Source organism: Scyliorhinus canicula, chromosome 12 (genome assembly GCF_902713615.1).
Source record: "Scyliorhinus canicula chromosome 12, sScyCan1.1, whole genome shotgun sequence".
Taxonomy (NCBI): Eukaryota; Metazoa; Chordata; class Chondrichthyes; order Carcharhiniformes; family Scyliorhinidae; genus Scyliorhinus; species Scyliorhinus canicula.
The window spans coordinates 113130072-113156689 of NC_052157.1; the positions used below are offsets into that span (position 1 = coordinate 113130072).

Here is a 26618-nt window from a genome sequence, read left to right on the forward strand (position 1 = left end):
CTGGATTCAAATTCCCACCCCAAGGTCTAACCCACCAGATCATCATATTACCAAAAATGTAGCTTACTGAACAAGGATACACTTTCTCACCTTCTTGGCCTTTACTTTTCTTCCCAGGTGATTTTGAAGGGGCTTTTGAACCTCGTGATGTCAATTTTGATGTCACTTCTGTGTTCCCAGAACCACCCGAAGGCCACTCATCATCATCTTTCCCAGAAGTCAAAATAATATCAGTCTTCTCTTTAGAAACCCTGTACAATTCCTGCAAGATCCAGTTTATTGAAAAGCTCAGTGAAAGCCAAGGGTGATTCTTTTTAAAAAAACAGTGCTTTAAATAAAAGGCAGAACAAAAAGTGTGCAATTAAAATTCACTGATTTTTAAGTAGACAGTAATGGCATGAATCAGTTGGAACAAGTCATTTGAGTCCAACTAATGTGATTAACATCCAGCTGGTATAGCACGACTCACAAGATAACACATGGCATTAGATTTCTAATGCTGTCGACAAATGCCAAGTTCTAAACACTCACTCATTCAACCCCACCCCTCAGCCCCAGCGACTGCATAGTCTCCCCCAAGCACCCATGGATGGGTGAAGAAGGTTGGCTGACATCACATTCCAACCCTCGACTCCTGCCAGACATTTTCTTTTAAATGTTTTAACAACCTGGACAGTCCAACATAATATTACAGCTGCAATATCCTAAGTTAATTGATTTTCACATTTATCCCTAGTTCTTTGCGAAAACACAGCATCATGATGCCGCACAATCTGAAATGCCATTTACCTTGAGCTGAGGGAGATTGGTTGCCGTTTGCCAGTCTTTGTCATCACGAATGCGCGTGCACCGCGGGAACCGAATTGAGATGCCATCTGCAGAGTGGGCTTCCGACTTCGAGAACTCAGCTCCCGTGATTTCCCACACTGGGGCGTTCTGCAACAAAGAAAAAGCAGCCATTGCTGTGCATTGAAACGTTAAATATCAGAAAGAAACGCCAGTCTTGAGAAATTCGTGCGGGAGAGGAATTTGTAGAGATTTCTCCCAAATTAGGCTTAGAAGACACAGAACATTTTCATGCAGAAAGAAGTGAAATTTCAAAAACCATGGCTACTTAGATGTGCCAAGTGACAAAAAGAAATAGGACATTTCATCCAACACTCAAGACATCGGTCATGCCTCTATGGCAATATTCACTGTAGAAACAGTTTGCAAACTTACCTGTGGATCTCTGACAATAAAGTCGGGTGTGTAGTTCTTACTGACATTTAGCCAACCTGGCACCTTGCTTGGGTCCTGCACCAAACAAACATTTATTGAAATGGCTATAATCAAAGGCCAAATTTAATTTTCGGATTTCATAAAAGTTTAAATAATTGTTAACGCACAGCAAGAACAATGTATTATTGGAAATATCACAGTACCTTGCTTATTTTTACCATATCCAGTTCATTCTGTAATCGTGCCAGTGTGGCATCATCATGGCCACCTCCACATTTAGTCACTGTGCACCATCGGGAAGAATCAGGATCGTAGCAGCCCATCAGGAAAATGGACATCATCCCACCTGAAACCAGTCCAATGACAAATCAAATCCACTAAATGTATTCACGGTGAATTTAGATTGATTTTTGTTAGGTGAAAGGTGGGGGGGGGGGCAGGAAAGTGGAAACAAGACCACAACCACATCAAACATGATTGTATTGAATGGTGGAGCTGGCCTGAAGGGCCAAATAGCCAACTCCTGCTCCTAAGTCCCATGTTCCTATATTCATTCCTATTAACTCCACTGACTCATATACCAGAGACGACTTGTATAAGGCGGGACAGAATTTTTTTTAAAAACATGGAAATACGGAATAGATCGATCTGTGATGGGGGGCGATGACGGAATTTCTGATTTCTGACCACTGCTGAGATTTCAGGTCTCTAACAGGGCAATTGTGAGGATGTTAAAATTGGTTCCAGTATTTCTGAATCAGGGTAGGGGCGGCAAATACAAGTCAACTACTCGCTGGTTAGGTCACAACTGGATTATTGCGTTCAGTTCTGGTAACATTATAAGATGGGTGTGAATGCACAGGATGCAGAGGAGATTTACCAAGATGCTGCCTGGACTGGAGGGTTTGAGCTATGCCAAAAGATTAGGCGGGCTGTTTTCCTTGGAGCAGCGAAGGTTGAGAGGGGACCTGATAGAGGTGTATAAAATTATGAGGGGCATAAATAGGGTGGTGGATCGGAAGGCACTTTTTCTAATAATAGAGGGGTCAATAACCAGGGAACATAGATTTAAGAAAGAGGTAGAAGGCTAAGAGAGGCAGTTGAGACTCTGGAACTCACCGCTGAAAGGGTGGTTGAGTCAGAAACACTTGCAACATTGAAGTGTTCTATTGTTTAGGTATTAACTTGCACTGACATAACTTCCAGGGCTATGGGCCAAGCACTGAAAAATTGTATTAGTGTGGTCAGATCTTTATTGGTCGGTGTGGACATGGTGGGGCAAATAGTCTCGTCTGTGCGGTAAATATCTACGAATCTATGGTTATTACTGAGTGACTCTGCTGGGAATGCGTGAACTTTTACAATTTCACATTGATAACATAGCAAATGGGCAGAATGGTGGCACAGTGGTTAGCATTGCTGCCTCGTGGTGCCGAGGTCCCGGGTTCGATCCCGGCTCTGGGTCACTGTCCGTGTGGGGTTTGCACACTCTCCCCGTTTGCGTGGGTTTCACCCCCACAACCCAAAGATGTGCTGAGTAGGTGGATTGGCCACGCTAAATTGCCCCTTAATCGGAAAAAATGAATTGGGTACTGTAAATTTATTTTTTAAAAATACTGTGGTTCTCTCATCAAGTCTTCTCTTTCTGCATAAATTCCTCCCCACACCAATTCTCTACTTACTCTGCATCCATTAAGTCTTTAATTGAAAGTAGTTAAGGTAGTTTATGGACGGCGGATAATCTAACTGTACAGTTGACTGACCCAGGACCGAAATCTATAAAGCAGCATGCAGTATGAATATTTTATTTTACTAAGTGTCACCATTACCTTTATTTCCTTGCCCATAAAACGCTCCCAGCACAACAAGGTCCGCTGTATCAGCCATCGCACCTTCATTGAGATAGTCCTTCTTTACTTTCAGCCAATGGCGTTTTCCTGGCTCATACAGACTCTACACATTGAAAACAATTTCAGTAACAATCAGAGCATTTATGTACGATAGCAACAATAAAAGTAAAAAAATTTCAAAAAATAACATTTCCAAAATTAACTTTATTACATCAACTTTATTCAATCCTTTTCAAGTATGAAATTATACCTGCATGTTAAGTGTACCTAGTGTTGTAGCAAATGGTAATTTGTGATGAATACAGATATTTCAGATATAATGATGTACATGTATTTGGTGCAGTAAGGGTTAAAAGCCGGTTAATGTGTGTACGACTGCTACTGTAGTGTTTTTTTAAAATCCTGGTTTGCAAGACAGCTAGGGTTTTGGGAGCCAGGGGTGCAATTAAAGCATCATAAAAGTTTGGGTGAATGGATTTTTATTTATAGTAAGAGAGTTCCTTCTGGAGTAGTTAATCAGGTACATTTTGTTCAGTTCGCAAGATGGTGTAGTTAATGGGAAGAGCTAAGGGCTGAAGCAGTCAGATGTTAAGGTTTCAGTTTCGGTTTTAGATTGGGGTGTAAACAGAAGTCAAGCATTTGCTCTTGATACAGTTCAGTTAAAGATCTGTCTGTAGACAGACTTGCAGTTTCTTTCCATACAGTTCAGTTTGTTGGGGGCTGGAAGTCAAGTTATGAAGGCAGTTTCTGAGGATTTCAGCTGGAGATCCTGCATTGTTCTGACAGGGACAGGTCTTTCTTTAAAGCCATCTCAAAAGATTTATTTTTTTCTCCAAAGTGGAGTTTCAAGACATCTCTGTACAGCAAGTATTCCAGAGTGCTTGCTGTATTTACACGTGGATTAGGATCAGAGATGGTTATGTGGAGCACACCAGAATGACAGGGAGTGGGATAGCTTGATCTTGGTTTTGGACAATGCTTGGCACAACATCGAGGGCCAAAGGGCCTGTTCTGTGGTGTTTGGGCCGGAAAGTGGAGCTGAGTCCACAAAAGATCAGCCATGATCTCATTGAATGGCGAAGCAGGCTCGAGGGGCCAGATGGCCTACTCCTGCTCCTAGTTCTTATGTTGTTTGAGGGGAAGCAATGATAGCAGTTAAGGGTTATTATGTCACTGTGCTGTTCAGAATTGTTTAAGGGGTAATTGCAAGCTATTTTCTCATATGATGTTAAAGATATTTTAATACTGTGTTAGTAATAAAGTTTGTTCCAATATACCATATCCCTATTTTGCGTGAAATCACTCCTGGAGTGAAGTATCCTTTCCTCACAGTCATACAATATTAAAATAAAATATTAGGGTTTCTGTTCAGTATCCTAGCCACTTTCGGGGTCTGGTCCGGGATTGTAGTACACTCAGCTGGGATAGTGGTGGAATCCTAAAGCCTTTCACATTTGGGCTTTCCTAACCATTAGTATTTAAAAAGAAAAGCATGTATCTGTACAATACCATTCATGACCCCAAGATGACAAAAGCATGCTACAACTAACCAAGTACATTGAAATGTAGGAAAGTTTGCACACAGCAAGATCCCAAACAGCAATGTGATAACAACCACATAATCTGTTTTTCAGCTTGTTGGTTGAGGGACAAACTTTGGCCAGGCCACCAGAAAGAACTCCTCCAAATAGTGGGACAAAATCTTTCCCGTCCACCAGGTGGGTCTCTGTGCACTTTGATTGGGCTTGAACTAACTTTCTGACGCCAGTGAGGGTGTTACTTAGCCAATGGCGCCATTTTAACTACTTTCCAATAATTCAGTTCCAGGTTAGAAAGGTATTTTTCTGTTGTTTCTAGGTCTATTATTTCCAGGTCATGAGAATGTAACCCATGCTTGCTGCTTAGGCGGAAGACCCAGTAAAATACAGATCTTGTCAGGCACCAATCTTTATATGACTGCCAGGGTTAAGTTCACATGGCTGCATAAGAACTGGACATCAGAAAGCTATGACAAGTTCATCACAAAGAGCCAAAGTATTACACTCGATGGAGGCGGGTGCTTCGAGAAGAATGAAAAACTACAATGAACTTTAAAAGATCTGGCAATAGCAACAGAATATTTATGATCAAGTAAACCTAAGGAGAAAAGAAACAAAGATGTGGGCTATTCAGGAGAGCAGGAGGAACGGAACTGCTCTTGGAATTCTCACTGGCTCTTTGGCCAGATGTACTGTTGCTTGATTCTAAGGGATTTTTTGTTCATTAGCTGTAGTTCAAAGTATGATTGCAGTGATATCGACATAGCACATATCCAAAGTGTGTCTCTTCTCAAAAATGTCAAACCTGAAATTATTACCTCAAAAAGGACAAAATATGAATAAATTAAAGAGATAGGAAAAAAAAAATCAACAGCAAATGACTAACTGGAAGGAAAATTGAGCAATTAATTCTCTTTCCTCCAAAGTTGGCTTCATGAGTAAATGTTTTGAGCAATACATGTCATGGGATTTCACAAGTAGATTTCACTTGTCGGTACCAGAAAATCTTCATGCCACAGATATATTTTTCATCTGCTTATCACATTTTGTGGTTTTACATTTTTGGAAAGAGTAAAATTTCTACCAGCTGTAAAATTACCCAACCCAATGTCTCAGTTCAGAATACTTGGGGCCAGGATTGCAGAATTTTCTGGATTATTAGAATGCCCAACCACAATTTTAATTCCTAGTTGGCTGCCTTTTCTTCCTGTCATCAATATTGTCTCTCTCCTGTGACCTTCTCACAAACATCCAAAGGTTGGGACTCTTATCTTTAGTAGTGATTACTCCTCCTTCTAGGAGCTCGACTATTGTTCTATTCCTGTGCACAATAGAGACAGAACTATTAGAATAAACACAAAGGCCATGACCATCATGATTTATTTTAGTGCCACAAATGGTAAGTGGCGAGTCGGAGCCTGCTCGAAAAAACTTTCCGATATTTGCCGTTTCTGAATTTGAGCGATTATACTGTCTCAATACATTTCCACAATAATATCCTTCAAGTTATCTTGTAGCCCATTTTTCCAGCACGCCACTTTACTGAATTGTGATTCCTAGGACATTTGCCTTTTTTCTGTTGAATATTTTTTCATTCATTTAAGGGATGTGGGCATCGCTGGCCAAGTCAACATTTATTACCCGTCCCTAATTGCCCTCGAGAAGGTGGTGATGAGCGGCCTTCTTGAACTGCCAGATGTGGTGCAGGTACACCCACAGTGCTGTCAAGAAACAAGTTCCAGGACTTTGACCCAGTGACAGTGAAGGAACAGCGATATATTTCCAAGTCAGGATGGTAGTGACTTGGAGTGGAACTTCCAGATGGTGGTGCTCCCAGGTATCTGCTGTCCTCGTCCTCCTAGTGACTCTAACATTTATCTTTGAAATTTGGTCAACTTTTAAGAATATGATGATGCCGAGGTGCTACAGAAATGCAATTTCCTTTTTCCATTAGTAAAGACGGATTCTTTGACATCTTGAAATTGAAATGGTACCAGAAACAATACTACAGTGGGGTCTATCCCGGATCTTTGACTTGTGTCATGTGAGAGTATCTTTAAGAAATGGGTGTTTGTTACTGCAGTGATGTCAGAGAGTGGGTGGAGCTGGGCTGTCTGTCAGCTTTTTTACTTTCATTTTAGGCTGTTTGCTGCAGGGTGTGTTTTAGTTTCGTTTTCAGAGCTGGATAGTTGCAGTCACAGCCAGAAGGTGTATGAATCTCGCTCTGTAATCAAAAGACTATAAATTAATCCTGGTGATTTAAAACTAATAACAGTAATGACTTTAATCTGATGTGCTTCTGGTAAAAAGTGTTTTAAGTCTTATGTATGTTAAAAGGAAACCTTATAGGGTTACTTAGTGTTTTATTCTTTGGTGGTTATATTTGAATTCATGGTTGCTAAGATGTTCACTATGTTTTAAAAAGGTTAACTTGAGTTCATAGAATAAACATTGTTTTGCTTTAAAAAATGCTTTTCCATTTCTACTCTACCACACCTGGAGAGTGGGCCGTGTGCTCCCCATACCCCAATCTAGTAAAAGTTGTGGGTCAGGTGAACTCCATGATACACTTTGTGGTTCTCTAAACCCTGGCCCATAACAGTTGTTTGAAGTGCACTATTTTTATTATCACTCCGAACAAAAATTCCTTTCATGAGAATGAGCAATTAGCTCAAAAGGTCCCAGTAATGAAAAACATATAATAAATCATGATCAAAAATACGAATGTCCTGTTGACTTTTAAGATTACTGTGTAAAACAGAGATCTGTTCAAAAACTGCAACTAATAAATCATAATAAAGCCAATCAAATGATTGGTTTGATCCACTTTCACTTCAGTCCACTCCAATCTGGGAAATACCAGAGGAGATTAGACAGACATGTGTAATTTGCTCCAGCCATTAAATTACTGATGAGTGGTTTCCAGTCTGCATCTCCTGTGTGCTGCCGGTCCTCCGATTTCCTAATATCTACCAGGCCTTATGTTGTCTGCACTCCTGCCAACCACTCAGCCAACTCTTCTCTCCCAGCTCGTGTCTACATCCAGACCTGCCAATCGCCAATCACAGATTCCCCGCAACATTCCAATTTCTCTCTTACTTATGTATATTTCATCAGGTTGCACATAGTCTAAGCCATCCCATTTGTGGTGTGGGTGAGCTGACATTTCAGTATATAACTGAGATTTCGCAAATATTTAGAAACAGACCATCAGTAACCTGCGAGAAATGCACAGACACATGGAATGACAGAAATAGGAAAGAGTTACATAAAGGATAACATCGAGAAAGAGACACAGTAAAAAGCATACAGAAAGAGGTCACGAGTGGCTAAGAGGAAGATAGTAGGTCACAATGAATTGGAGCACAAAAGAAAGACTGTTTCTTTTTCGTTATCCCCATGATCAATACTTGAAGTAGAACCTTCTTAGCTTGATGTTAGTAAGGGTGAAAATTCAGAAGTTCTGGGCACAATCTCACAATTCTCCACTGATCATGTGGGTTTCTTTAAATTATTTTTCATAGGACACAAGTGTCACTGGCACGGCCAGCATTTTCATTACTCACCCCAAATTGCTCTTGAGAAGTGGGTAGGGAATTGGAGGATTGAAAATGTTCAAAATAAAACAGAGGGGGGATAAATCAAAACTACAAGTCAGTCAGTCTTGCATTAATGGTGGGGAACCTTTTTAAAAATAATAATAAACGGCAATATTAACTTGGAGTTGGAAAACAGGAGTTCATGAATGAAAACCAGCATAGAATTTTTAAAAGACATCTGATGAACTCGATTGTCTTCTTTGATGAAGTGATTTGAGTGCCGCTGAAGGTAGTGCAGTTGAAGTTGCATTTATCGACTTTCAAAAGACATTTCATGATGCGTCACATAATAAACTTGTCAACAAAACTGAACCACGTGGGATTAAAGGGGCAGTGAATCCATTGGTCACAATTTGGCGAAGGGGCAGGAGGCAGAGTCATGATGAGCAGTTTTTTTTCAGACTATAGGGTAGTGTGGGGTTGTGTCCCCAGGGTTAACATTGGGACCACTGTGCTTCTCTGCATTAAACTCCTCTTTACTACCATTGCTCTTTTTAATATACATTAATTGCCTGGACTTAGGTATACAAAGAATCATTTCAACGTCCACAATCAACACAAAATTCAAATGTCCTAAACAGTGACAGATTTCAAGACATAAGCGAGTAAAATAGCCAGACACATGACAGATGAAATTTAATGTAGAGCTGTATTAAGTGATTCATTTTGGAGAAGGTACGAGGAGAGGTAACAAAAACAATGTAATATTAAAGTTGTGAAGGAACAGCAAGAGCGGGGGGGGGGGGGGGGGGGAGGGGCGGCGGCGGCATGCCTACACAGTTAGGGAGATGGCGGTGCAGTGGTAATGTCACTGGACAAGTATTCCAGAGGTCCCGTTTAATCCTCTGGGGACACAGGTTCACATCTCACAATGGCAGCTGGTGAATTTAAATTCAAATTGAAACTAATCTCGGTAATAGACAGTCATTGACTATCGCAAAAACCTATCTGGTACACCAATGTCCTTTAAGGAAGGAAACCTGCATCTTTAATGAAGTATAACGTCACGTAATTAATTATCAGGCTTAAAATTTGACAGCAAGCACAAAAGGAGGTACTAGGATGAATGACCAAAAGCCTGGTCAAAGAGGAGAGAGGTGTATTGAGGCAATTCTATAAACAAAAAAAAATGCAATGAGAAATGATGATCTGGAATACACTGCCTGAAGGGGTGATTCAACATGACTTCCAAAAGGAAACTGGATACTTGGAGAAGGAAATTCTTTAGGACCAAAAGGAATGAGCAACTAAGTGGCATTAATAGGATAGAGCAGACACAAGCAGTTTGGGCCACATAATCTGCTCTTCTCTATGATTCTAAGAAACCAAATTATCGTAAAACTCAAATAATTAGCTAAAGTCCTCAGCAACATGGTCAACTCTTAATGTAGAAACATAGAAAATAGGGGAGCCGGCCATTCGGCCCATCAAATCTGCTCTGCATTTCAATATGATTATGGTTGATCCTCCATCTCAATGCCATACTCCCTCTTTCTCCCAATACACCCCCTCTTTCTCCCCATACCCTTAATGCCTTTATTGTCTAGACATCTGTTTATTTCTTAAATATGTTCAGTGATGACCTCAACAGCCTTGTGGTAGAGAATTCCACAGGTTCATGAAAATGAATGAAATGAAAATCGCTTATTGTCACAAGTAGGCTTCAATGAAGTTACTGTGAAAAGCCCCTAGTCGCCACATTCCGGCGCCTGTCCGGGGAGGCTGGTACGGTCATTACCATAGGAGTGAAAGAATTTCTCCTCATCTCAGTCCTAAAGGGCGTATCCCATATCCCCTTGTTCTAGACCCCCCCCCCCCCCAGCCAGGGGAAACATCATCCCTGCATCCACTCTGCCCAGCTCTGTCAGATCTGTATACATTTCAATCCCGCTATCCCAGGAATCAGTCTGGGTCCATCTGAAGTGGCCTAGCAAGCCACTCAAGTTGCTATGGGGTAGCTAGGAATGGGCAAAAACGGCAATCCTTTGCACTGCCTCCCACAATCAGATGATGGACAATTTAAAGAGAAAACACACACAATTGACAATGTAGATACAGGCATAGCTCGATTACTTTCATACATAAATACTTTCCCCATTAGTCCGGCCTATTCTGCCCTTAGAGAAGATAGGACTATAGTAACAGCCGATGTTGAGAATATCTCACCTTAAGATCTTTCAGTACCAGTCCCTCCAGGCCCTCTCTAATAACTCGAGTGATCATTTCTCCCAGATCAGAGGCCCTCTGTAAAAACAGGGTACAAAAGATTTTTTTTAAATGAGTCAGAAAAAGGTATACATATTTTAATCAAATATATTAATTAGCTATACAGATGGTTAAAGAGTAATTTAATTCATAAATGCGTCAAAACTGCAACTTTGCTTGTTTTGAATTCTGTTTCAAGTATTTACATAAGCTAATGATGGGTTTGGTGAGCAGTTTTGCAAAAGGACAGGTTTCTTTCAATTTTAGAGTGAATGAACTTGAGCAGAATGAACAAAGGCATTCAGTTATTTAATACAGCCGTAATCTATAGAACTTGCCAATGTCTAACTCTACCAGCCCAAGATCCCCTCCATAAAAAGGGTTCGAAGATAAAGACACATCAAGTGCATCACAGGTAGGTGTAAAAAGACAAGAGATTAATTAGAGAGGACAACTGCATAGGAGCTTGATTGTATCAGTGATATAAGAGTTTGCCTGATCATAACCTGTCAGAGTAAAGTTTATAATAAAAAAGACTTCAGGATTGTGTTGCTGAATCCCGGCTCTGGGTCACTGTCCGTGTGGAGTTTGCACATTCTCCCCATGTCTGCGTGGGTTTCACCTCCCACAACCCAAAGATGTGCAGGTTAAGTGGATTGGCCACGCTAAAATGCCCCTTAATTGGAAAAGAAAAATAATATTTGGATACTCTAAGTTTATTTTTAAAAAAGGATTGTGTTGCTATCTCTAATAATTGGTTCTAGACAGCAGACATTGGATATACAATATTTACTCGATCCCGGCTCTGGGTCACTGTCCGTGTGGAGTTTATACATTCTCCCCGTGTTTGCGTGGGTTTTGCCCCCACAACCCAAAGATGTACAGGTTAGGTGGATTGGCCACACTAAATTGTTCCTTAATTGGAAAAAAATGAATTGGGTAATGAAATTTATATTTAAAGAAAAGGATATATAATATTTACAATATTGGTTTCCATTTTGTGTTCAGGATAACCAATGTTAACGAATGTTACTACTGCAGAATGGCGGCATGTGGCGCAGTGGATAGCACTGGGACTGCGGCGCTGAGGATCCGGGTTCAAATCCCGGCCCTGGGTCACTGTCCGTGTGGAGTTTGCACATTCTCCCCATGTCTGCGTGGGTTTCACCCCCACAACCCAAAGATATGCAGGTTAGGTGGATTGGCCACACTAAATTGCCCCTTAATAGGAAAAAATATATAATTGGGCACACTAAATTTATATTTTAAAAAACTTCTGCAGAATTAATATGATGCTTAGGCAGAGGGCAGAGAATCACCGGTTGACAGCAGGTGGCAAAGAAACAGCTCACATTTATTTAATATTTTTTATCTGGCATTTCACAGGTGCATGGAGCCAGAATCGGAAATATTACAATACTCGAGAGGGGAGACTAAATTTTTGGTAAAAGAGGCGAGTTTTAAGGAGGACAGGGAGAGATCACTGTTCCTTTTAAGCTGCACCTTTGCATTGTTTTTTTTGCCAGTGATGTGATGAATCACCTTTTCTTGCCTGGTGGAACATGTATGACACGTGGCAGAGATTCCACTCTGTTCAAGCAGGTCATGGCATCTTCCGTGTGTTGAAAAAAACCTTGCAACCCACTGCAGCACAGGTAGAATTTACACTGGCAATAACATTGGAGGCTCTGGCTGAAGCCACAGACCACTTAGTGCCTGAGTTTTAATCAAAATATAAGGGATTAAACCTAAATAACTGACAATATATGAAATCGAAGAAGGAATAAGACAAGGGCATTCGGATCATTCAGTTCTATGTTGGGATGTACAAAGACTATGAAGTATGATGGAATTATAGATTGGCCACTCAGGAAAGGAAATTATTATTGGGCAGAAACTTTCTGTGACATGCAGAATGTCATACCCAAATTCCCAATACGCATCCTCATCGTGCAAGCTCTACGTAGAGAGTGCTAAATTATACAAAATTTTATCTTGAGTTTGGCCACCTCATCCAGATCCTTATGTGCGCAGTTGGATCACTAGCTTCCTGCTAAAAAAAAGCTTAAAGTAAATTGGTGTCACCTTCAACACTGAACACCATTTCAAAACCAAACAATGAATATGCAGACCATTTCAGTAATGACCACATGCAGCATTCTGAGGCATTTGTAAAAGATTCCACTTAAAACCTGACTGTACTCACAGTCACATGCTTCATCTCTGAAAACATGATCCTGTTGGGAATTTCAACCATGTTGTCATGAAGAAATTGCTTTCGTTCACTGATTGGTCTGTAAAGACACAAAAAGCATATTTAAATAAATCAGAAGGATGAGTGCAAATAAAGGAAACCATTGGACCGATCTAGCTCCTTCTTCTATTTATTATAAGTGCAGATTTCTATGGAGATGATGGAAGCCATTGAGCCCCCATATGTTTTTGATACGGACCCACGTTTCTAAATAGTCTCAAGAGAAAATGTTGGAACGTCCAAGTCTCTCGTAATCTGGAGCAACACCAAGGATAAATGTGCCAGTTGTACCAAGGCTGGTGTTACGAAAGTCAAATTAACCTTGCTGTTGGGAGCAGATGTCAAAAACGTCAACTCCAGAAGGACCTTAGAGCTTCTGTGATTGTGCAGATGAGGAGCGGGCTGCACATACGCAGCCCTGCACTTTTGTGTTTAGGCCCAGCAGGAAGAAAGATGGCATGAAAACGTAGATTGTGTGACCAGGAGCGGAACACCGCTGCAGGCAGAGTGGGGGCAAGGAGACAGAGACAATGGACAGTCACAGGTCCCTGCTAAGGTAAATGGATGAGCAGAAAAACAGGTTTCAAACAGGAAAAGGGCTGCAGATATCAGACTTTAGGTGAAAAGGGCTCGGAGGAAGCCAGGAAAATCCAAGAAGGCAGCCTAAGGTTGGTGGCTCTCTGCTGTGGGCCCTTGGGACAAAATAGTGATGCAGTAGTGTTCTTCCCAGCATGGACGAGGAACCAAAGATTTGTCTGTGAATTTGTGCTCGAGTGCAGACTCGGGAATCTAGGGGAACAGAATCTTGCAAGACGAGATAGGTGGATTGTAATTGATGCCGTCCGAGTTGGAATATCTTTAGAGCGAAGATGGGAATCCTCCATGTGAGAAGGAGAAACCGAGAGTTTCAGTGAGATTGACTGACTTAGTGTTGCTGACTTCAGCTTTGGTTATTGAGAAATCTGTGGTCTTGGTCACATCTGTTATTTAGTATTATGTTCACCTATGATTTCCTGCACTTCATATTAACCCTGAATGCGTGAGTATAAGATAGATATTGTAAATTGTTATCTTTCTGAACTTGTACAGTAAAGTTTATTTTTGTTTATCAAAAGCCCGATGGAATCTTGCGGCTTTATTCACTGAGCAAGTGTCTTAAATCACAAATTCAAATCAACTTTAAACAAAGCTTTATTGGTCCCTAACCAAATCTGACCAATAACTTGGGGTCTGGTCAAGGATCTAACATTGGTGATCAGTGATAACCTTTTATATTTTTTTTAAAAAGGAACTTTCTGGTTGCCAGCCTTTGGATATTTGAGCAATTTATTTTTGGGATTGTTGAATTGGCAACTTTAGAGTTAAAAGCCAGTAGCATTAGCATAACATTAGCACGGTGACACATGGTTAGCAATGCTGCCTCACAGCTCCAGGGTCCCGGGTTCAATTCCAGCCTCAGGTGACTGTCTGTGGAGTTTGCACGGGTTTCCTCCGGGCGCTCCGGTGTCCTCCCACAGTCCAAAGATGTGCAGGTTAGGTGGATTGGCCATGCTGAAATTGCCCCTTAGTGTCCAAAAGGTTAGGTTGGGTTACGGGAGTAGGGTGGAGGCGTGGGCTTAAGTAGGGTGCTCTTTCCCAGGGCTGATGCAGACTCAATGGGGTGAATGGCCTCCTTCTACACTGTAAATTATATGATAAAGACAGTAATTCAATGATACAATGAGCTGTGTCTGTTAAGACCCCGGATCACAAGGAATTTCCAACTGCACACAGATTTAATGAGGATTGTCATAGATCTTCCCAGCAACAGGTAGAAATCTGCCTAATAACAGGAGTAGCCCAGATGTAACAAGATATGATGGGATGCAATCTGCCGACCACTAGGTCTCTTGGGTCTAACCAGCCACAGGTAGAAATCTGCCTCGCGATATTGTTTGTAAAGGGGAAGTCTTATGGAGGTCATGGATCCTAGATATAGTTTGGAACAAGGGGTAAGTACTACAGATACCTTCAGCATGGTCCGTGATAGAAAATTGGAGGCTCAGGTCCAGGATCTTCAAAAGTTGAATTCCTTGGGTGTAGGGGAATTTTGACTTTTTAAACAGAATGAGAATGAGGAACAAGTGAAAATGTGATATTTAAAGTAAGACGGATGTACAAATGGTTCCTGAACTAGCTCAATCTTTTTTTAAAAATATAAATTTAGAGTACCCAATTCTTTTTTTTTTCCCAATTAAGGGGCAGTTTAGCGTGGCCAATCCACCCAACCTGCACATCTTTGAGTTGTGGGGGTGAAACCCACGCAGACATGGGGAGAATGCGCAAACTCCACACGGACAGTGACCCAGGGCCGGGATTCGAACCTGGGTCCTCAGTGCCGCAGTCCCTGTGCTGTCCACTGCGCCACATGCTGCCCTGAACTAGCTCAATCTTATTTAGAAGTAGATAATATAACATTTGCCAATTTGAAAAGTGCACCTAAAGCTAAATTGTTGGCATTAGCAGAGAAATTGGAATTAGAATTATCTACAGGGTCTAAGAAACCTGAAGTAATGGAAAGCCTAGGAACTCACTGAAATGAACAGGCAGGGTCAAAAAGACCCAATATGGCAAAAAGTGAGGATACTGAATTAGCTAAAACCCTCTAAGTTTCGGGCATGCCCAAAACATGTGGACATGATTTGCTGGGCTTCCCGCGCACCTATCCTCAACCCCGAAGAACTTACTCATCCTAGCCGCTGTCATGTGTGCCCAGTGGACTACCTTACACTGTATCAGGCTAAGCCTGGCGCATGATGAGGAGGTATTAACCCTGCTTAGGGCATCCGCCCATAGCCCCACCTCTATCTCTCCACCGAGCTCGTCCTCCCACTTGCCCTTAAGCTCCTCCACCAGAGTTTCCTCTGCCTCCGAAAGCTCCTGGTAAATATCCGATACCGTCCCCTCTCCCACCCAGGTACTGGAAACTACTCTATCCTGTATCCCCCAGTGGCGGCAGCAGCGGAAAGGCCGGCACCTGTTTTCTCAGGAAGTCTCGCACCTGCAGATACCTAAAACCATTCCCTGCTGGCAATTTAAATTTATCCTCCAAAGCTTTCAAGCTTGGAAAGCTCCCGTCTATAAATAGATCCCCCATCCTTACAATTCCTGCCCTCTGCCAACTCTGGAACCCGCCATCTCGCCTACCCGGTACAAACCTGTGGTTATTATAAATCGGGGTCCAAATCGATGCTCCCTCCAATCTCTTATGTCTCCTCCATTGCCCCCAGATCCTCAGAGCCGCCACTACCACCGACTTGTGGAGTATTGGGCTGACAAGAACGGCAGAGGTGCCGTTACCAATGCTCCCAGACTGGTGTCTTTACATGACGCAGCCTCCATCTTCTCCCATGCCGACCCCTCCCCCACTACCCACTTCCTAATCATGGCTACATTAGCTGCCCAGTAATAATTGCAGAAGTTCGGCAGCGCCAACCCACCCTCCCCCCGACTGCGCTCCAGCAACACTTTCTTCACTCGCGGGGTTGTAATCACCCTCACAAAACCCAAAATAATCTTATTCACCCGCTTGAAAAAGGCCTTAGGGATTAAAATGGGGAGGACTGTCATTTTCACGGTCTGTACCCTTCCCGCCAGTGATAGCAGGAGCATGTCCCATCTCTTAACGTCCCCTTCCATTTGTTCTACCAACCGGGATAGGTTTAACTTGTGTAGTACCTCCCATTTCCGGGCCTCCTGGATTCCCACATATCAAATGCTCTTCCCTACCATCCTAAGCGGCAGCTCTCCCAGTTTCTTCTCCTGTCCTCTTGTCTGGATTGCAAACATCTCTCTTTTTCCCATGTTCAATTTACACCCCGAAAAATTGCCACATTCCCCCAAGATTCGCATTACTTGCCTCATCCCCTCCAACGGGTCCAGAACGGGTCATCTGAGTAGAGCGAGACACGGTGCTCCACCCCCCCACCAGCCCTTTCCAGTTCTTAGAGGTTCTTAACCCATGGCCAATGGCTCTATGGCCAGAGCAAACAGTAACAGGGAAAGGGGCACCCTTGCCTCGTCCCTTGGTGTAGTTCAAAATACCCCGACCTCAGCTGGTTTGTATGCACACTCACTACTGGTGCCTGATAGAGCAACCGCACCCAGTCAATAAAGCCCTCACCAAACCCAAACCTTCACAGCGCCTATTCCATGTTTGGATGACTGCATCGACAGTCGAAATTCATCACCAATTTAGACTTGTTAAAGGACTATTCGAAAGTACCTTTGACTGAGAGGGCAAAGGAGATATCCATATATATCCATTTTTGTGACACCACAAGTGACAGACCAAGGTTGTGAATGAACTGTCAAGAGACAAGACGGCGTTGCATTGTGATGATGGTACTTGCATGCATTGTAGAGTAAGGTGCTTGATAGAGAAAAGGATCAATGGAGGATTGGAAAGTGGCACCGCCCGCAGTGTAAAGTACGTAGTCCTTGGTTAGTGCAGAGTCTAGGACAGAACTCAGAAAGCAGCAAGCCTACATGCATGACCACCTTTGGAACTGTACATAGGTGAAGCTTACTAGAAGTGTTTTGTTCATGCACGCTCTTGAATTTTGTTATGTTCAATAAGATCGAACTAGTAAGAAAAGTGCTGAGAAATTAAACATCTTTCAAGATAAGACATTTCATTTTTAAAGGGGGAACCATGTCATGGATCTGCCCAGCAGAGGTAGAGATCTGCCCAGAAACAGCAGTAACAAGGCATGACGAGATGCGATCTGCCCAGCAATAGGTGTGATGAGTGTGTCCAGCAACAGGTAGAAATCTGCCTAGTGATAGCAGTAGCCAGCATTCAAATGACAATGAGATGCTATTTTTAAAAAGTTACAAGATGCAGGTATCGACAAATGATATATAGTTGCCAGCACCCTCAGAAGCAGTTTACACTTAACAGCCAGAGAGGAGAGTTTGAAATCTACCAGCCAAGAACCTAGGCTAGCATCTAGGTCTTAGAGCCAAATACGCGCAGAAACCTTCGTAAAGGCTATTTAAATCACTGGACCAGGAAAAGGCATTTAACGTTAGAACATAAGAACTAGGAGCAGTAGGCCAACTGGTCCCTCATGCCTGCTCCGCCATTCAATATGATCACAGCTGATCTTTTTTGGACTCAGCTCCACTTTCCGGCCTGCTCACCATAACCCTCAATTCCTTTACTGTTCAAAAATCCATCTTTGCCTGAAAAAACATTCAACGATATAGCCTCATCAGCTTCACTGGGCAGAGAATTCCACAGATTCACAACTCTTTGGGTGAAGAAATTCCTCTTCATCTCAGTCCTAAATATGCTCCCCTTATTTTGAGGCTATGCCCCCTATTCTAGTTTCACCCGCCAGTGGAAACAATCTCTCTGCTTCTATCTTATCTCTTCCCCTCAGAATTTATGTTTGTGTAAGATTCCCCCCTCATTTTTCTAAATTCCAATGAGTATAGTCCCAGTCTGCTCAGTCTGTCCTAATAAGCCAAGCCTCTCAACTCCAGAATCAGTCTAGTGAATCTCCTCTGCACCCCCTCCAGTGTCTGTACATCCTTTCTCAAGGGGACCAAAACTGTCCTGTTTTTAAATTCCATCCCTCCAGCAATGAAGGACAAAATTCCATTTGCCTTCTGTCTGGCGCAAGAGTAAAACAGGGTAGGTGGTTCAACCATGGCTAACAAGATAAATCAGGGATAGTGTTAAAGCCAAAGAGGAGGCATATAAATTGGCCAGAAAAAGCAGCAAGCCTGAGGACTGAGAGAAATTTAAAATTCAGAGGAGGACAAAGGGTTTAATTTGGAAGAGGAAAATAGAATGAGAGTAAGTTTGCAGAAAACATAAAAACTTACTGCAAAAGCTTCTGTAGTTATGCAAAGAGAAAAACACTGGTGAAGACAAATGTAGGTCCCTTATTGTTAAGAGTCAGGTGAATTCATAATGGGCAACAAAGAGATGGTAGTCTAGTTGAACAATTACTTTGGATCTGTCTTCACGAAGGAGGACACAAATAGCTTTTCAGAAATAGTAGGAGACAGAGGGTCAAGCATGAAGGACAACTGAAGGAAATCCTTATTAGTCAGGAAATTGTATTGGGGAAATTGACGGGATTAAAACCCGGTTCCCAGGGCCTGATGCTCTGCATTCCAGAGTACTTAAGGAAGTGGCCCTAGAAATAGTGGACGCATTGGTGATCATTTTCCAGCATTCTATAGACCCGGGAAGAGTTCCAATGGATTGGAGGGTAGCGAATGCAACCTCATTTTTTTTTAAAAAGAGGGAGACAAAACAGACCAATTAGTCTGACACTGGTGGTGGAGAAAATGCTAAAGTCAATTATTAAGGATGAAATAACTAAGCATTTGGAAAGTGGGGACAGGATCGATCCCAGTCCGCATGGATTCACTGAAGGGAAATAATGCTCGACAAATCTTCTGGAATTTTCTGAGGATGTGACCAGTAGAGTGGACAAGGGTGAACCAGTGGACGTTGTGTATCTAGACTTCCAAAAGGCATTTGACAAGGTCCCACACAAGACATTAGTGAGCAAAATTAAAGCTCATGGTATTGGGGTAATGTATTGACTTGGATAGAGAACTGGTTGGCAGACAGGAAGGAGAGAGTGAGAATAAACGGGTCCTTTACAGAGTCGCAGGCAGTGACTAGTGGGCAACCACAGAGGTCAGTGCTGGGACCCCAGGTGTTCACAATATACATTAATGATTTGAAGGAATTGGAAGCAATATCTCCAAATTTTCAGAAGACACTAAGCTGGGTGGAAGTGTGTGATGTGAGGCTACAGGGTGACTTGGACAGGCTGGCTGAGTGGGCAAATACAGTATAATGTGGGTAAATGTGCAGTAATCCACTTTGGTGGCAAAAACAGGAAGGCAGTTTATTATCTGAATGGTGGCTGTTTAGGAAAAGGGGAAGTGCAACAAGACCTGGGTGTCATGATGGAACAGTCGCTGAAGGCATGCAGGAACAGCAGGCAGTGAGGAAGGCTAATGTCATGCTGGCCTTATTAGCGAGAGGATTTGAGTATACGAGTAGGCAGTTATACAAGGCCTTGGTGAGGCCACTCCTTGAGTGTTGTGGGCAGTTTTGGTCTCCCAGTTTGAGGAAGGTGCCATTGAAGGTGTCCAGTGAAGGTTCACCAGACTAATTCCTGGGATGGCAGGACTGACATATGAAGAAAGACTGGATTGACTAGGCTTGTACTCACTAGAATTTAGAAGAGTGAGAGGGGATTTCAAAGAAACATACAAAACCCTGATGGGACTGGACAGGCTAGATGCAGGTAGAATGTTCTCAATGTTGGGGACATGCAGAACTAGGGGTCATAGCCTAAGAATAAGGGGTAAGCCATTCAGGACTGAGATGAGGAAGAACTTCTTCTCTCAAGGAGTTGTGAGCTTGTGGAATTCTCTACCCCCCTGTTGGGGCCAGTTTGTTGGATATGTTAAAGAGGAAGCTGGACGTTGCCCTTACGGCTAAAGGGATCAAGGAGTATGGAGAGAAAGCGGGAGTGGGATACTGAATTTGCATGATCAGCCATGATCATATTGAATAGCGGTGCAGGTTAAAAGGGCCAAATGGCCTACTCCTGCATCTATTTTCTACGTTTACCTGCTGCAGCTGCAAACCAACATTTTGCAATTCATGCACAAGGACACCCAGGTCCCTCTGCAATGTTTTACCATTTAATAACAGTCCATTTTGCTGTTATTCCTACCAAAATGGATGACCTCACATTTCCCAGACTTGTGTGGTAATTATAGATTGATATGTCTTATCAACTTACTTAAATTTGGATGTTGTTTGTGAATACGGGAAGCCTTATGGAGGTCAGAGATTGTAAATATAGTTTGGAACAAAGGGAACATTCTGTATAAACTGTATTTTTAGTGATTCATATGCTTATTGTCCTAGATTGTGTGTTTCGATCGCTCCCAATCTTCCTCCCCAGGTCCTACTTAGCGTAGGTGGAATTTTGGCCTGTGCGTGAACAGGGAAGATGTCTAGGATTCGTAGAGCCGTCCTGCAGAGGAGCTGGCGATCAGGAGATCTAGCATTACCAAACTAAATGGTTTACTACTGGGCGGCGAAGATTGAAAGGGAGCAGGAATGGCTTGGTGAACCAGGGTCAGAGTGGATGCAGATGAAAGAGGCCTCATGTGTAGGGTCGTCCTTGTGGGCGCCGGTTACTATCCCTTTTCCGTTCTCGCTGGCCAGGTTTGTGACGAGCCCAGTGGTGGTGGCATCGCTGAGAATCTGGAACTAATTCAGGCATGTCAAACTGGAGTGTACGCCCAATATGCAGCAACCATAGATTCATTCCGTTAAGTATGGATGCAATATACAAAATGTGGATGAGGAGGGGAGTGGAGGTTCAGAGACCTATATGTGGACGGTAGGTTTGTGGGACTGGAGGAGTCTAAAAATAAAAATTCCAATTAAGAGGCAATTCAGCGTAGCCAATCCACCTACTCTGCACATCTTTGGGCTGTAGAGGCAAGACCCACGCAGACAGGGGGAGAATGTGGAAACTCCATGCGGACAGTGACCCGGGGCTGGGATTGAACCTGGGTCCTCAGCGCCGTGAAGCAACGGAGCTAACTACTGCGCCATTGCGCCACCCCGGGACTCGAGAAGTTGATAGAGAAATTCAAACGCCCGAGAGGGAGCATGTTCAAATACCTGCAGATACGGGATTTTCTTTGCAATGGGGAATATGATGGGATGTTATCTCAGGATGAATTGGGAGCAGGGAGGACATCAAATATATATAGATGGTTGGTGGAGGAAGTACGGGTCCCTTTGGACGAAACAAAGAGGGAGTGGGAGGAAGCAGTTTCAAGACAGAGATGTACAGACCTGTTCATGAGGCTGACTCCATTGAAGTAAATGCAGTCGAAGACAAAAAGACAAACATTAGCATCCTTGAAGGCGGCTTTCTGAAACAGAAGAAAACAGAATTCAAATGATTTGTATATACAATTCTAGCTCTACTATTCACTAGTCCAAAAGAATGTTCCAACCTCCATCCCTCAGAACCCTAGACACAGGCTCCTGCTGGATTATAGCTTCACTGTCTGCAGCCTTCCTCTCCTTCCTTAAGAAGTAGCCATTCTTAATAAGTGGGCCTATACATATTCAGCAAACATGATTAAGGGATATATTCCAGATTAGCCAAAGCTGTCCATGGGTGCACTAGATAATCATAAAGAACGAGAACGTCATCTGAGGTTTCTTCTACCTAGCCCAGCAGCTGAAACTGTAGACAACAGTTAGCTAGATGAATAGAAGCAAATTGTTGCAAATGCTGGAAATCTGAAATATAAACAGGAAATGCTGGACGAATTCAGCAGGTCTGACAGCATCTGTGGAGAGAGAAACAGAATTAACGGACATCTGGACTTGAAACATTGGGAGAGATTCTCCTCAAAAATTTCTAAGTTCTCCCTCTGTCACTGGCGGATTGGGTACAGGCGGTTATAATGAACGTGTTGCCACAATTTCTGTTTATTTTTCAATGTCTGCCGATTTTCCTGCCAAAGGCTTTTTTCCCCAGAGAGATTGAGGGAAGGATTACATCGTTCATAAGGGGAGGGAAAGTGGCCAGAGTTAGAAAGGTGCTACTACAGAGGGGAAGGCAGGCAGGGGGTTTGGGTCTTCCGAACCTGATGTATTTCCACTGGGCGGCGAATGTGGAGAAGGTGCGGATCTGGGTCAGGAGGGTTGATTCCCAGTGGGTCAGAATGGAGGAGAGTTTGTGCAGGGGGTCAGGATTGAAAACACTAGCAACAGCGCCACTCCCAATAGCCCCGGGGAAATACTCAGGGAGTCCGTTAATAAGAGCTTCATTGAGGACTTGGAGGCAGTTTCGTCAACACTTCGGGTTGGGGGCAGGGTCAATGGAAATGCCGATTCGGGGTAACCACAGATTTGAGCCAGGGAGGTGGGATGGAAATTTTCGGAAATGGGAGGAGAAGGGGATTAAGACACTGAAAGATTTGTTTCTTAGGAGTCGGTTTGCAGGATTGAAGGAGCTGGAAGCGAAGTATGGGCTGGAGCAGGGGGAAATGATTAGATACATGCAGGTTCGAGATTTTGCCAGAAAGGAGATACGGAACTTCCCGGAGGAGCCGGCCTTCACATTGCTGGAGGTGCTGATGACAGGGGGACTGGAGAAGGGGATAGTGTCAGAGGTTTACGGAGCTATTTTGGAAGAGGAGAAGGCACCACTGCAAGGGGTCAAAGCAAAGTGGGAGGAAGAGTTGGGAGAGGATATGGAGGAGGGGTTCTGGTGTGAGGTGCTCCGGAGAGTGAATGCCTCCACCTTCAACCTCCCGCGAGGTTGGGGCTGATACAGCTGAAGGTGGTATACAGAGCACGCCAAGGTCCCAGCTGGGCAGTGCCAAGTTGCCCGCATTCCAGGAAGAGGGCCATAGAGCCACAGTGCACGGACACTGAACACCCAGGGGTCTCCAATGGCCTGCAGATCCTCGCCCTCTGTTCCGCCTGGGCCACGTCTATGTGGACAAATGCTGAACAGCACCTGGCTACGGCCTCGACGAAGTTGATTTAAAACCGGCTTTGGCGCATGCCGTTTGGTCACACACGTCCGTGTTTCTGACTTGGGCCACTGGAGAAACTTGGTGGATCCCGTGTGAAGACTGGCAGGAAGCCAGCGAGAGGCTGTTCCCGGCATTCACCAGGAGCATCGCACGCAAACGGGAATTCAACGCGGCAGTTGATTGCGCCTATTAACTCGGTTCCTCTTTCTACAGATGCATGAGACCTGCTTAGGTATCACAGCATTTTTTGTTTTTATTATGTTAGCGAGATGAGATCAGCGGTTTCAGATTAGGGACCAATCCTGGGTCCCTTTCACTTTGTATAGCTGACAATTCTGAAGAATTTTCAAATCACTTTATGATGGAGAGAGGCAGAGAGATTGAGTGAGAGAGTGTCTGTGTGTATGTACGGATGCGTTATGTGTGCGCGTGTGTGTGTATGCACATGCGTGTGTGTTTAGGGAAGCAGCTTAAGTCCCAAACAGTTTAAGGCACAGCCAGCAACGGAGGAGTCATTCAAAATCAGGGATTAATCATGTGGCCAGAAGGAAGCTAGGTAGGCAGGAGAAAGGGAGATTAGGGGGTGATACAAGTAAGTGATTGATGATGGCATTATCTAGGATTGATTTGATGGCAGTAGTGAGGCCATGTGAGATGGCAAGTCCAAGGGAGGGGTCATGAAGATAGGTTATGTTGCTAACGAGGAGGGGATTCGGCATAAATGGCAGTGAATTCAGAAGAGAGAATGAGAACATGAATATGATTGTTAAATTCTCAATTATTCAACAGACTGCATTTCTTAACAAAGAGCTCTTAACAAAGAACTTTGACAAAGAGTCATCCGGAATTAGGGGACCACAAATATCGAAAGGAAATGATTTGTTGAGGAAATGGAAGTGAGGCCACGGAGGGAAGTGAAACAAAGATGAGAACTTTAAAACCAAAATGTTGCTTGACCAGGACCCAATGTAGATCAGCAAACGCAAGGATTATGGGTGTATAAACTTGGTGCCAGTGGGACACGGGTTAGCAGTGTTTTGGACACCGCCCTCCATGCGTTTCCCGGCAACGTGAGGTGGCCATAATGGGAAATCCCATTGGCCGGCAGCAGAAACGGAGAATCCCATTGCCGGGACGGCACACCGCCGATGAGCACGCGGTTGGGGAGCCGGAGAATTCATCCCAATATCTCCTAATAATGGGACCAGGAAATGGGTCTCATGGACAAGATGAGCTCAGAGATGACAGGAAAGAAACTAGAGGGATCTAAATTAAAGGCTGAGGCAGGGAAACATGAGTGGATGTGAGGGAAGAGGCAGCTGATTGGAAGGTCTCAGTTTTAATTACAAAGGAATTGATGAGTTCCTGCACATTGTTGGAGGCAAGGGTGAAAAATACAGGAACAGCAAGTTTAGGGACACAGTTTGCATTAGAAAAAGGAAGCTGGAGGTGATCATTGCATTGCAGGGAGATCCTGGAATAATGAACAGTTTAGCAAACTAGAACAAGAGGCAAAGTGCTTTCTATGGTCAAGCCAGATCTGGTGGTGGATAGCTTATACCATAGAGTACACCATATCCATTCAAGTCTGCGTTCTTTGGACCCAAAGGGTAGCCACAGTGGTTAGCACTGTGGCTTCACAGCACCAGGGTCCCAGGTTCGATTCCCAGCTGGGTCACTGACTATGCGGAATCTGCACGTTTTCCTCGTGTCTGCGTGGGTTTCCTCCAGGTGCTCCGGTTTCCTCCCACTAGTCCCGCAAGATGTGATGTCAGGTAATTTGGACATTCTGAATTCTCCCTCTGTGTACTCGAACAGGCGCCTAGGGGATTTTCAAGTAACTTCATTGCAATGTAGGCCTACTTGTGACAATAAAGATTGATATAGATATTTTAAAGGGAGTGCGAGAGAGTATATGCGAGAGAATGTGATGGTTTTACTGTGGACTAGGCATCAAACTGAAGATAACTGTGCAATTCAGCAGCCGCAGAAATGTTGTGGCTAATAGAGGACCAAAGGAAATACACATATGGGATTTTGAAATTGCAGATATAAATGAATTTGGGGATAGTAGTTCCAGGGGCATTTACTAAAGGAAGCAAGGTGGACAGGAGAAAGGGAGATTAGGGGGTGATACAAGTAAGTGATTGATGATGGGATTATCTAAGATTGATTTGATGGCAGTAGTGAGGCCATGTGAGATGGCAAGTCCAAGGGAGGGGTCATGAAGATAGGTTATGTTGTTTACATGGAGGGAACCAGGCATAAATGACGGTGAATTCAGAGGAGAGAATGAGAACATGAAAATTATGGTTAAGTTAAGTTTTCAATTATTCAATAAACTGCATTTCTTAACAAAGAGCTCTTAACAAAGAACTTTGACAAAGTCATCCAGAATTAGGGGAGCACATATATCGAAAGGAAATGATGTGTTGAGGAAATGGAAGTGAGGCCACAGGGGGGGTGGGGAAGTGAAACAAAGATGAGAACTTTAAAACCAAGATGTTGCTTGACCAGGACCTAACGTAGATCAGCAAACACAATGATTATGGGTGTATAAACCTGGTGCCAGCGGGACACGGGTAGCACTGTTTTGGATGATCTCACGTCTACAGGGGATAGATTGTGGGAGCTGGCCAGGTGTCTATTAAAATATTCCAGTCTAACCAGCGAACCACGTTCACATGTTTTGGGCATGCCCTAAGCTTAGGGGGTACTGGGAGGGATTTGCGGGCGTCATGTCCCGGGTGCTAAAAACAAGGGTGGCGATGGGTCCAGGGGTGGCAATTTTTGTGGTTTTGGAAGACCCGGGAGTCCAGGGGGAGAAAGAGGCCGATGTTTTGGCCTTTGCTTCCCTGATAGCCCGGCGACGAATACTATTGGCGTGGAGGGACTCAAAGCCCCCGAAGACAGTTGTGGCTTGCGGACATGTCGAGTTTCCTGGGTATGGAAAAAATTAAGTTCACCTTGAGGGGATCTGTACAGGGGTTCACCCGGAGGTGGCAACCATTTATTGACTTCTTTACGGGAGAGTGAGCGCCAGCAGGGGGGGGGGTAAAGAGTACAGTAGGAGGGATAAGATGGCGGGTAGTACCGGTGGGAGAGGAGCGGGCTTGTGCAGTATGTTACGATTGAAGTATTGAAAGTATGTGAATGTTTGCACATTTTTGCCTTTTTTCTGTTGATGTCTGTAACTGTTTACAAAGCCAAAAACTACCTCAATAAAATTGTTTATTAAAAAAAAATATTCCAGTCTAGAGGTAACATAGGCATGAGGCTTTCAGGAACTGACGAGCTGAGGTCCAAGGTGTAGTTGGGCGATATAGAGGTGGCAATAGGCAATCTTAGT

At 43.5% G+C, this 26618-nt stretch overlaps 1 protein-coding gene across 3 annotated transcripts in view; it reads right to left on the reverse strand.

Annotated features, from left to right (window-relative positions):
• The window catches only part of lig3 (ligase III, DNA, ATP-dependent), an 88387-nt gene that overhangs the window by 11908 nt on the left and 49861 nt on the right, over positions 1-26618 (reverse strand). For all 3 annotated transcript variants that reach the window (XM_038813791.1, XM_038813793.1, XM_038813792.1), the window contains exons 11-18: positions 21567-21646; positions 12620-12707; positions 10375-10452; positions 3051-3174; positions 1425-1567; positions 1222-1296; positions 790-936; positions 91-262 (exon numbers count right to left, since the gene is read on the reverse strand). In XM_038813791.1, the coding sequence (XP_038669719.1) occupies positions 91-262; positions 790-936; positions 1222-1296; positions 1425-1567; positions 3051-3174; positions 10375-10452; positions 12620-12707; positions 21567-21646 (907 nt within the window). The remainder of the gene's footprint in view (positions 1-90; positions 263-789; positions 937-1221; positions 1297-1424; positions 1568-3050; positions 3175-10374; positions 10453-12619; positions 12708-21566; positions 21647-26618) is intronic.